Genomic DNA, 12456 nt, shown 5'->3' on the forward strand with positions numbered 1-12456 from the left:
CATAATATCGCCTAGTGCTGCGTTTTGGTCGAATATATCGAGGTGCCAGTTCCAATTTGTCCAGTCTCCACTCACCGTGTTCGCGAAAACCGATGGACCCAGATTCGAGAAGTCGAAACCCTCAGCGCTGAGAAAGTCACCTCCCAGGTCATTGGGGAAACCGAAGTCTGCTGCCTGGGATGCTGCCAGCTGCGGCTGTACAGTTTCGGACGGCGGGAAGGACTGCGGAGATGGCAGGTGGCTGTGAGGAGTGTTGTCGTTCGTGCTCTGCATTATTGAGCTCTGAAGGTCCGACATCGAAGGTGACGCTCCCTCGGTGCGGACAGTCCTGCGCAGTCCGTTGAGACTATAGAGAAGTACCGAGTCTTGCAATGGCTCTGACAGGCCTCCGTCATCTCTCCTGACTGCAGAAAGATCATCAATATCGTTACGTTACTGGTATTTCCGTTGCTTGCATTAGTAGCCGCTGTTGGCGCAGAGGCTTTCATATGCCGTAATTGCGTTTGATACAGAAGGATTATTCTTGCCCACTGCATGTTGTTTAGTGAACACTTCTCTTCACATGTATATTTCAAGGCCTACCAGCTTGTCAAGGTGCTTCCAGCACAGTTTCATCTGTTCAAGGATCTTCAATACCGACACCAGACCAGACCTTGCTGTCGCCGCCAATGCTTCATCTTTCGAAGAGATGAAGGCGATCAGAATAGACGCCGACACATACATACAATACCCTGTGAACGGGGCCAGCCGGGCGGCATCGATGTTCAGAGTGCTCAGATCTGCAGCCATCTCGCTCATGAGTTTCGCGCCTTCAAGCGCTGTTCGTGCGCTAGTTCTGACGGCGGCGCGAGGGACAGCGTGCTGTGGCGGAATTCCGCTGAAATGAGGAACCATGGTCGAGTGGAGAACGATCTTGCTCTGATGATATATCGTATGCATAGCGACAAACCATGGATCCTGTTTCGGGTTACAGAATTCGTGCAAGTTTTCTCTGGTGTAAGTCATTGACGCAGGCAAGTCTGAATACCATTCTGTGAGTTGCTGATCGAGAGCGAATAGCTGTGCCATGGCTTCGTTCACGGCCAAGCTTTTCCTGGCCTCGAGGTAATCACAAACTTTGGTCCTATTGCTGGAGTTAGCTTGTGGTTGACCGAGATATTTCTGCCGTCGACTTTGCTCACCATCGAAATACTGCTCTTATGCTCTCGAGAATAAGATTGACCTGCCGAGACTGGTTTGCCCCTCCGACATCAGGGGCCAGGTCCTCGACGCCGGCCAGCGTAGCTCGTGCTCGGCGCCTGGTATCAACAGGCGCTCCCTCTGCGAGTGGCAACGGTACCTTGATCCTCCGGACGCCCAAGGATGAGCCGACGACATAATTGTCAGCATTGATACAATTGGTGATCCAACCGGCCCAGAAACATCTACATAGAGTCTCTGTCTCTGCTTGGTCGGCCGCGCCGTCCGTTGATCGAGAGGCTTCCTGCTCGTCAAGCAGAGTCCTTACAGCTCTCCACGCGATGCCTGGTCCCGCGATCAGCGATAATGGACATAGAGAATTAAAGTCATATCGAACCTGTGAACATAGAGTGCCTCTGCGCTTCTCCAACAGCAAACCAGAAGAAGCCGAGCACCTGACACACTTGGATAACCTCCAGGGTTGGCTGGTCGGCTTTTGGGAGGCTCTGATCGCCGGCTTGAAGAGCCCATTGCCGGCCTACGGATCTGGGATCGTCGCCTAATTCTTCCAGCAGTACCCCATTCTGCTGGAGCAAGGTGGAGGAAGGATGCAGAAACCTTGAACACGATCAGCAAGTCTCCTCTCCAACACGGATAGTCGAGCATACGCTGTAGCCATGGCACATGTCGCCAGCAACACCGGTTCCGAAAGTCGGTCCTCTGTCCAGTCGCGGATGACAGACGTTCGGTCAAACATAAGCGTCGAGTTGAAAGTGTAAGAGAAGTACACATCTAGCAGATCTCGCTGAACACCACGAGGAGGCAGCTGAACAGCAGATCTACGGTGTACCGCGTCCGGGCGAGGGCTGGAATGACCACCGGGTTCACGGGTGGAGTCATCGGGATGCTGCTCATGCTCCGTGGCGCGCTTACGCTTCGTCACGCGGGCGGCAGCCAGTTGCTTGCGGTCCGGCGGAGGGGGATAGCCACACTGGGCGTCGAGACGGATACATCTCGCACACCTAGGGAGCTCCCGAGAGCATCTGAGCTGTGTAGTGTCAGATGGAATTCATGATTTTGGGTGCAAAGATATGCTCACCTTCTGTTCGCGACATCGACGGCAAGCCGTCGTGGCTTCGGCGTCATCACCCATGCTCTCGTTTCTGTAGATCGCAGCGCAGAGTGAGCGTGAGAGCCCAAGCCATGTCGTGTGAAAGATGAGCGGAAGTTGAGGTTGCTCGCCGCGAGGTGAGACCAATACCCCAACTGTGTCGACGTCATTAGCTCCCTTCCAGCGTCTAAGAGAACATTTCTTACAATCATTCAAACATGAGGCTGATGTTTCTCATGCAACGTCGATCTTCCATTTGAAGGGTCTTGTAAAAGCACATGTAGAGTAGTACCAAGATCTACTCACAATCTTACAACGTGCAAACGTACGCCCGCTTGGTCATGACCATCTAAGAAGTCGGTCTTGGTGTAATTGTTTGGAATATTGTTTCTATGCGCACATTGATCCACAAATCGCCCAGACGCCTCTGCGCGTTTCCTAAACGCCATGCTCTAACCCTGTTCCCATGTTACTGAAATACATACACCACCCCCGACCGGTCAACAGACACAGTCATCGTATACGGGCTCTCCAGCAGCGCGAGGTCCAGTATGGAGTCCAGGTGCGCCTTCAGCAACTGCTGCTGCTGCACCGAGATGACGGTCGACCTCGTCGGCCTGCTGCTGGCCCCCCGGTCGGCCCCGTGGGCCCGGCGGCCCCGCCTGTCCTCGGCGTTGTTCGCAGACGCGCCGCTTCCCTGGCCACGGGGCAGCCTCTCCGTGTTGAGCGTCATGGCCGTGGTGGGGTGGCTCGCCGAGTAGGTCGGGTTGCCCTCGTCCACCTGCAGCCCGCTGAACACGGTTGAGTTCTCGATCCTCGTCAGGTCCCAGTAGCGGAGCTTCTTGTCCGAGCCGCCTGTGAGCAGGAACGCGTGCCTCACGTCGCGCTGCTCGCCGCCCTCGAGGGACCCGCTCCCCACGACCATGGCCCTCACTCCCCTGTCCGCGTTGCCCGTGGCGCTTGGCTCGATGTTCGTCGCGAAACGACCCAGCATCCCCTCCGGCCTGTCCTCGTCCACCTCCCAGGCATCGTAGCCCTTAGGCCCCTCTTTGTTCCCACCGACGCGGTAGATTTCTCGGCAGAGGGTCTTCTCCAGGTCCCAGACAGTTACTTCGCCTTGGCCAGTGCCGCCCGAGACGCATACCCACTTACCGCGACCCTTGATAGGATGTATGCTGAGGCGATAAATGGCAGATTTTCCTGGTACGCCCCAGCCCTTGAGCCGCATTTTGAAGCGGAGATCCCAAAGATCCAGAACGCCGTGTGAGGTACCGAGACAAAGCCAGTTCTTTTTCCTATCGATGCAGAAGCACGTGGGCGTGCCATGATGGACCGGGTTCTCGAGGACATATAGGAGAGACATGGTTCTCAGGTCGATTCCAAGAACGCGTGACCGGTTCGTGGCTATGACCATCACACTACTGGTCTCCTGCTTAAAATGCTCGCACCAGACAGCAAACTCGTCATCCGGCAACTGGTACTCCCTCAGAAGCCTCAACTTGCCGTATCGCGTTGCGGTACCGGCATAGGCGGTTTCGACCTTGACCACGTGGACGCTCCCGTCGCTGGCGCAGCTGATGAAGCAATGCGTGTTCTCGATAAAGCACAGGGCCAGCACCTTTGCTCCTGGCGCATGCCGATGTGTCTGCCTCGATTTGTGAGCAATGTTGCGCTCCAGTCTCGCAGTGTCCCACACCTTCACAGCACCATCGTCTCCGCCCGTGACGAAGAAGACGTGGTCAGGGGAAGCCACAACACGGTTAACGGCTCCAACATGCTCGGAAAAGGTCGCCATCATCTTGCCCGTCGGTTTCCAGCCCTCAGAAAATTGTCCGTTCGCGTTTTTGCTGACCTTTCGGCGGTTGATCGGCGTGACCAGAGGTCCGAACTCTGCAATATCGTGCGGATAATTGTCCACGTACATAGAGTCCAGCATTTTCAGAACATGAGGATCGTTGCCAGGGTAGTTGTGACTGAAATGCAGGTGGGTTCGAGAATTGTCCTCGCCATCTCCGATGGACAGCTTGGAAGGTGTGGCGGGTGAGAAAAGACCTTCCACGCGCCCGGTGGCGTTCGCGTCAGTCATGCCGGTCTCTGCTGTGGCCTTGGTGCTGTCCCTTCTGTCCTTTCTATTGAGCAGGTTGATCGCGCTTGAAGTATGCCGCAGCGTCCTTTTGGCGGCCCCTGTGGTCTCTTCAGCTCCATCGATTGGACGGAAAGAAGTAGCTCGATTTTGGTCTCTGGATGATTCGCCGTTTGGGGAGGGAGGCCCACCTTCAAGGGGCTGGCGGCCATCTGGGCCAGGAGAGAGGTTCATCTGGCTACTCAGCCTGACCCGGTGCGTATTGATGGCAGCGCGCTTTCGCTTCCCTATTGGATCATCGATGCTCATAGATGCGTCCATCAGTGCGTCGGTAATCGTCCTCGGTGCGTTCGCGTCCACGTCCACGTCGCCACCGCCCATTTGTTTCTTGGGGGCTTCCTCGTCGAACATGACAGTCTGTACAGTGACGCCTAGAGTGCGCAGGTTTATGATGTCGTTCAGCTCGGTTATCATCATGTTCGCAGACGAATCCCTTGCTTTGATCTGGCTAAGGCGCCAAATAAACTCGCGGAGGGCCAGCAGTTTGAACTCGTCATTCGGCGATAGACCCAAATTTCGAAGTCTACCAAGCCACTGTTCGTCCTCCTCGTTCTTCGCGACCTTGCTGAGGCTTTTCGGATGCAGCTCTTTGGATGCTCGATTCGAAATTGCGGCAGCTGAGGTACCGAAAGATAGCCTGCGCAAGTTGCGCATCGTCTTCCAAAAAAGACCTCTATCGGATTGCACCGCCCACAGTAGAGCTTGGTCAAACACAGACCGAGACAGAGGCTTCTTCAGCGCATCAAGCAATGCCAACTCAGTAAAATTGTTCGGCATGACCATAGTCTTCAAGAAAGGAGACACGAGTGGCTGCAGGGTGCATTTTATATCTGCTGGGGGCAGGTGTTTCGCGGCGGCAGGGATGAAGTTGGCCGCTGATTCTCGGATCCAGATATTCGGATGCATCGAAAATCGAGCGACAACATCAGTGAGCTCCCACAGCCGCGGCTTTGACAACAGCCCAAGGCCGGCAAGTTCTGCCAACGAGTGCAAAGCGCCTTGGACTACGTGTTCTTCCGTGTCGGTAAGGGCCTGGATCATGAGGGGCAAAATGAACTCCTCAAGGCTGACGCTGCCCATAAACGCAGCAATTCCAACGATTGTCTCAAAGAACGCGCATTTCAGGATCCAGTCGCGGTCGTTGAGATACGTGTTGAGGTGGGTGAGGATAATGTCGTTGGATTCCGCGGTCCCAAAAAACAGACACAGTTCAGGAACAGAGCTTAGGAATGCCCGGCGAACGTGGGGATCAGCATCCTCGATGAGGCTCTTGGTGTGCGACTCGAACAGATCGATCAGCTCTTGTTGAGCTTCATCAAATAAGCCGTCGAAATTCGCATCGGGTTGGCTTCCCGATTCAACGTCTGGATCGGCAGCTGCTATCGTCCCCGCAGCCTTGAGTGTTGACGACATCTGTAAAAATCGTTTGGCCGTTGTCGCCAGACTGCCAATGCAAGATGCATATGTCGCTCTCACCAGCGGACTGGGGAGAGTACTAGTCCCGTAGAGCGTTATCTGCATGCGCGGCAGTATGTATTCGAGGAAAACGTGTGCATTGACAGGGTTCACTGACTTCACAAGAGCCAGAAGTTGTGTGATCGTCCTTGTTGAGGTGATCGCGACGATATCGGCCTTATCAGTAAGTAGTGAGATGAGGTATGGGAGGACTCGATCGAGCTTTGCCTCGTCCGTCAGCCGCTCCGCAAATGCCAGGAGAACATCACAGGCTCGAACTTTGGACGCCGCTCGCGCTGTGTTCCGCAATGATGATACAACGAGGGTCAGGAAGATCAAGGTCCCATCGTCAGAAGCCGGTTGAACATCGCCAGAAACGGCATATTCGTTGTTCGGGATGTTGAGCCGCACGGGGAAATGTCCCAGTCCAAGTCGTGGCAACAGCTGGACCGATTCTGTTCCTCGGGAGTCGTTTTCGTATCCCAGAAAGTACGAAATCTTATCGAAATCATAGAAAACTCGATCGATGCGCTCATCTGCCTCGCCTAGGTTCCTCGTTGCGCCCGAGACGGGATACTGTCCAGAGGAAGGATCCGTAATCACCTCCATGTACTGGTGTAGGAACGTGTAGAAGTAATCAGGGAAGGCTTTCTTGCGCCAGAACTCCAGATACTGTTCGGCAGAATACCTCTGCTGCGGATCCAGCTGGATCATGGACGCCACCAGCTCACGTATGTCCTTGTCCGGAATGCGACTCAGATGTGAGATGCCGGGGTCGTATTCGCCCTTGCGGTATTTGTACAGCTGGCTGAGGCTGAATATGGGCGACTCGAGAAACAACTCTGCGATCACACACCCGGCACTGAATATGTCCATGGCCCAGGTCAAGCTGGCATTGGTGTTCGCATTTCCGCCTGGCGGCACGAATCGCTCCGGGGCGATATAGCACGTTCGCCGGCTAGATGTGTCGAAAAAGTAGGAGAAATCGGTCGGGTTGTCGTCGGGGAGCGTCACCGGCTTGAAAGAGGAGGAGAAATCGGTGAGGTACAGCCAGTTCCAAGAGGTCACCAGCGTGTTCTCGGCCTTGATGTCACCGTGGTATATGTCCCTCGCATGGCAGTCGCGCAGAGCGCAGAGAAGCTGGAAAGATATCCATTTCTTTTCTATGTCTTCGAGGAAGGGCCTCGTGCTCAAGCGATCGTACAGAGAGTTGTAGAGGTATTGGCGGACAAGATAGCCGTTGGTCTCGGTCTCGACGACTCTTTGGTATCCGAGCGCATTCGGGATGTCGGCGAGAAGCTTGCGCTCACCTGTGTGCAGGTTCGGTCTTTTAGCCAACGCTTCTTCAGGGACGAGGTCGAAGATGAGAGGGGCTTACGGATTATCTCTTGCCTGAAGCGGCTCAGCGACATGGGCGTGTAGGGCTTGATAAACACCTTGACCAGAACGACGCCGTCATGATGCCGGGCGCGGATAGTCTTCATGAACCGTGCGGACCCAAGCGTCTTCTCGTAGACAAGATCCGCCAGTTCTGGGACCTCGATTCCCGCCGCGCCGGCCGCAGGCGTTGTCACGGAGAAGCCCTGCCCCATCGTGGCAATGAACGACGCGGTGCCGCTCGAAGATGGGAGGGGTTCTTAGCAGACAAGAGCTATCGCAACTTGTAATGCGAGTAGGAGTCGTGGATTCGGGGTCATGTTGGTCGCCCTGGCTCCTGCGAGACACCATGAAACCTGACAAGCGGGCCCTATCGTTGTCTGCTGGTCAGGAATCCAGCGCGAGAGTTCAACGGCGTTGGGAAAGCTTCCAAGTTACCTAATGAGCAAGAGGTGGGCGACTTGCTGAGAAGCTACCAACCTAGCAATGGGTACCCCCGCGGTCCAAGCCCAGTACCTAGGTACCTAGGTAGCTAAGTACCGAGCTCTTGCCTGCCGCTCGGTGCATAATTGGGTACTTTGTCCACCGTTCCTGAGCCATTAACAATGGTCCGGCCAAAAGTGACAGGTACGTCACCGTGTACAAGTAATCTCAGCACTCGTAACAAAAAAAGAAAGACAGAAAAAGATGAGAAAAAAGAAATAAAAACAACCATGGAACTGCAGACACAAACAACTGAGGTAGCCAAGGCCTTACTGCTCCACTCGTCTCACGGTGTTCGGTGAGCATCATCACCTTGTCCTTGTGGTGCCGTCTGTCTTGACGCGGTCCTCATTTCCATCTCAAGTCACAGAATCACTTGTATCTCGCCAAAGATTGGCTTTGGAAGGTCTTCCATTTTGCTTGTCACGTCGGATCGCTACTATGGACACAAGGTCTGCAGCAAACAAGCTGAATTCAAGGTTTGTCACATACTTCAAGACCTGGGCATGAGAACACACCATATCAAGGCACTTGTGCAAGTTGGGTTGCCTGTAGAAATGTTGAGTGTATTGCCGATCATGGCAAGGTTTTAAGTCGTTCGACTCGATATCTCCCGTCTTACGCATAACGCATCGTATCACCGACGTCCTTCCTTAGCTCATATCGTCTCCTCTTTCCTGAATAGTAGGCAAAAATTACATGATTTTGGGCCCCCTCCCCTCGAGTCCTCCACCACCAACAAACACCTGATCGCAAACCTGGGTATATTTAGACCAAAACAATGAAATGAACGGGGAGGCCGCAGGATAAACGAAGATATTAGGTCGTCTAAGGTAAAGGGCGTTAAGCGTGTCGTAGCAATGGTGAAACTGCCTCTATGTTTCCTGGTCACCCTTCGAGAACGTCATCGGGCACAATTTGTACATGCTTGCCGCGTGACTGGCTGGGCTGTGGTCCGAGACGTCTCGAACCAAATATGCTTCATCTGGCTCCTCTGCTCGTGAAAAATGGTATCGAACGCCTGCAATGCAAGACTCTGGCTGGGCCAAGACGCGATACGGGGCAAGAAAGTCGTATAATCATGAAATTAGTTGTGACGAATGTACACATCAGCGCTGGTGAGCGCTGGACGCGGCTTCGGTCGAGGTGTCGCTGTCGATGGTCTTTCTCCAGTGCTCGGGAAGACAGACACAAACCAGCGGGAAGGCTTTGATCTCGCCGCTGGCGGGTGGTGATAGATCACGGCCACGACCGGATGTGTTCGAGACACCGCTGTCTCGTTGCTGTTGGCGCCTAGCCTCCCATTCCTCGGCTCGCTCGTCCACCATAACGCCGGTCGCCCAGCCATCATCCCAGATGCCGACAACCTTGAGCATATCACCACGTTCGAGGACGAACTCGTCGGCAGCGCGCGGCTGGTAAGCCCAAAGCACGGCCACGCGGTCGCCAGGATGAATCTCGTCTTGGGAGTAGTAGTCCTTGAAGTATGGCAACTGCTCTGATTGCTGACTGGCAACTGCTTGGGGCGAAGACATCCCATTGCTTGCAGCATCCTCGCCGGCAAGAAGCACGGAGCCGCTCGACAGTGAGCCCGTCCTCTTCAGCATCGACGCTGGTGGTGGTCGCAAGACACCTGCTCGGGGTTCCGACTGCGGACTGTCTCCGAATTCACTCGAGGAGGAGTGGTTTTCGACGCGTCTGCTTCTAACAGCGCCCACTGCCGCGGCACTTTCGGAATGGCGAGAAGGCGCATCTCCTGAGTGGCCCTCAAGAGCCGACATCCTAGCGATCCTACCGCCAGGCAAGGCTTCGTATCCGTGCGGTGTCGTGTTAGGGGGCCCAGCTTGAGACATGGGGCCTCTCCGCGCGGGCGACGGCTGATTGAATATGCTTCCATGCTGACTGCCTCGCTTGCGCCGTCTGATGAAGATGCAGCACAGGACTATCAGGCCTATTATTAGCGCAGCACCGGCGATACTCCCGATGACGATCCCCGCGATCGCACCGCCGCTGAGGCCGCTTCTGCCGGCGGATGCGGTGCTGGAGGGAGAGGGGCTGGACGTGGAGGTTGGAAGCGTTATGGTGGATGTGATGGAAGGCAGTGTCACGCCTGCACAGCGTTCCTCGGCATTTGAGTTGTAGCAACATGTGTCGGTCGAGTTAGTGCCGCCAGATGCGCAGTACGAGCAGAGACCAATGGTGCTGTTGCCGTATCCACAGTTGTCCGGCTCGTTTTCGATGCCATCGATGCAGTTATCCGAGGACAGCGAGTCTGCAGGCAGAGCGCAATTCGTAAAATCCGCCCTGATTTGTGTAGTAGCCCCACTGCTGGGATTTGAGCATAATTGGTTATCAGACACGTAGTACGCCTCGGCCTGTGCAAATTGTGCCTTGGGGATGATCAGTAAGATAAGTACACCATCAACGGGCAGAGTGGCTTACACATGTGTCGGCGCAAAGAGGTTGCGATTGTGAGGATTGCAATCCGCAGGGGTTGATCGAGTTCTGCACGATGGCATTACATATTACAGAAGTCGTGAAGCGTGCGTAGAGGTTGGAAGTGTTCGTCAGCTCGATATTACCACAGCCAAATAATGTCTGATATCTAGGTGTTTGTCAGCAGGCGATGTGGCAGGGAGATCAGAGCGCGTAGTGAACTGACTTGTCCTGCACGTATGTCGTCTGGACGTAAGACTCGAGCTGTGCATCAAAAGACGCGCGGTCCGATACGTATTGGAGGAACGAACTATGACGAGAGGTTAGACTGCAATGCTTTCTATGCACGGAGAATTCATGAAGTACGCACAAGAAGCCCACGAGCGTAGAATCTGTTGATATGGACGCGGACTGAAACGATGGACATGCCGTTGAGCCCTGGAGGGAGATGCATTGTTCGGCCATGGCGCCGGCGGTCAAAAGGGACACGCCGTTTGGGTCGTGACCTCACCCTCGCCTATTTCCTGACACCGAAACGGCACTCGAGGTCCTTTTTCTGGGGTCGACAGCTGCCGTCTGGGTGAAGGGCCCGGGTCTGCTTGCGACGAAGCGAGAGATACGGGGTCTTGGTGGATTTTTGTATCACGCCAGAAAATAATTCATCGTCGTACGAAAGCTCAACATGCGATCCAAGTAGAGTAGTCGTGAGTGACGAGACGCTCAAGCGGGAGGGCTTGAGAAACTGGCCGGTCTCAATCGAAGTTCCTGGCGGTGCTGTGTGTCGCTCGATGGGGCGACGCTGCCGTGCTGAGACCAAGCCTCTCTCGACGAGATTGAGGGTACGCGCGAGGTTGGCCGGAGCCAGTCAGGTCGCGCAGCCGTGGAGCTTGTCGCTTGGGAGGTGGGTCGGTGGTAGTAATTGTGTTTTTTCCGGGTTGAGAAGCTGTGCCAGCTGCGGGCAGGAAAAGGAAGCGTCTTTAGGGAAATGAACGACAGCAGCTGGACGCAGAGACACAGAGGCTGCACACGCGGGTGAGGAAGGTACGAGGAGCCCCGGGACTAGGGACCGAAGGAGGAGCTTCGGACGCGGTTGTTCTTGCCGTGATAGGTTGGGCCAATGCAGGGACGGGAGGAACGATGTGGTGTTTATCATGCGCCTGCTGCAGAAGCGCCAACAAGCTGAGGTGGGGGGGGGGGGATCCGTGGTGAGTGCTGTCGGTCTAATGCAAGGCAACACTGAGAGGGACGGGTGTGGTGGCAGCAATGCCGTGAGCAGGACGACCGCAGGGCCGGAGGAGGAGGAAGGGTGGTGGTGTGGTGAGGTGTGGAGAGCGAGGCGGAAGGGGAGAATTATTAATTAGTGAGGGCTGTGTGTATGTACGTATGAACGAACGAGTGTATGTAGGGACCATGTGCTGCGACAGCAGGTCAAACAGAAACAAAAGAGGGCGCGGTAGTTGGGATCTGGACGCAATTGGGCAAATGAGTGGCAGTCAAGAGACCTGAGACGGCAGCAGCACGAAGCAGAACCAATCTCTGCTCTCCGACAAGAGTGTTGTGATTGCAGTCGACGTCTGCCGTGTCCGGTGTGCTGTGTGTGCTGTGTGAGAGACTTACAACGCCGGGACCCGGGCTATTGCACCTCGTTCCCCCTCAACGGCCAGTCGAAGTATGTACGTACGCACTCACTCGACAGCAGGCAGGACTTTATCAGGAGTGTGCTGCGGGAGGGGGAGATCCACGACGACGGCAGATTGTGGTGGTGAGGAGGAACAAAAACAGCAAAGCCCGCACGCAAACACCAGCAACAGGCGAGGCAAGGCGAGGCAGGCCCGTCCGAATGAGTGATTGCGAAAGGGGAGCACCCTCCACCGCAGACGAGAGCTTCGTCCCAATTTGGGGATGTAGCCGAGATGGGCTAGCCGATCAGGAACAGGGTCCGGGGCTGAGCAGGCGGGCAGGGGAGGGGGATGGCATCGTTTTGCCTTTTTTTGCGCGCGAGAGAGCAGGGCCTGAAATGAGAAGGCCTCTGACATGCCCACCATTGGATCACGACGCTGTGGTATCCGTGCTACTGCGTCGCACTGCTTAGGCGTCGCACCCGCCAGAATTGCTATTGATAGGGCACCCCCAGGGCCCTCGCATGACGGCGACGCCCTCCGCGCCTGTTCACCTTCATGCTGGCCCTACAAGAGCTCTCAGCTGTTTGATTGCGATGAACAGGGCGCGGGTCCTGCCTTGCCTCCTGTCTCCTGCCTGTCATACGCATTGA

The 12456-nt window shown here is 55.3% G+C and overlaps 2 protein-coding genes across 2 annotated transcripts; both read right to left on the reverse strand.

Annotated features, from left to right (window-relative positions):
* Positions 1 to 11: 11 nt before the first annotated feature.
* On the reverse strand, positions 12 to 7480 carry INS49_000495 (uncharacterized protein; the record flags this gene model as incomplete). The annotated part of the gene is made up of 10 exons (XM_043161332.1): positions 12 to 17; positions 76 to 404; positions 437 to 530; positions 583 to 1123; positions 1182 to 1524; positions 1577 to 1797; positions 1848 to 2227; positions 2279 to 2342; positions 2776 to 7198; positions 7267 to 7480. The coding sequence occupies 10 exons, from the start codon at positions 7478 to 7480 to the stop codon at positions 12 to 14; spliced, it is 6615 nt and encodes a 2204-aa protein (XP_043029838.1).
* A 1377-nt stretch (positions 7481 to 8857) lies between these two features.
* Positions 8858 to 10649, reverse strand: INS49_000496 (uncharacterized protein; the record flags this gene model as incomplete). Its single annotated transcript, XM_043161333.1, has 4 exons — positions 8858 to 10138; positions 10191 to 10353; positions 10411 to 10494; positions 10555 to 10649. The coding sequence occupies 4 exons, from the start codon at positions 10647 to 10649 to the stop codon at positions 8858 to 8860; spliced, it is 1623 nt and encodes a 540-aa protein (XP_043029839.1).
* Between the last annotated feature and the right edge of the window lie 1807 nt (positions 10650 to 12456).

This window comes from Diaporthe citri (assembly GCF_014595645.1).
Source record: "Diaporthe citri strain NFHF-8-4 chromosome Unknown scaffold_1, whole genome shotgun sequence".
Classification (NCBI taxonomy): domain Eukaryota; kingdom Fungi; phylum Ascomycota; class Sordariomycetes; order Diaporthales; family Diaporthaceae; genus Diaporthe; species Diaporthe citri.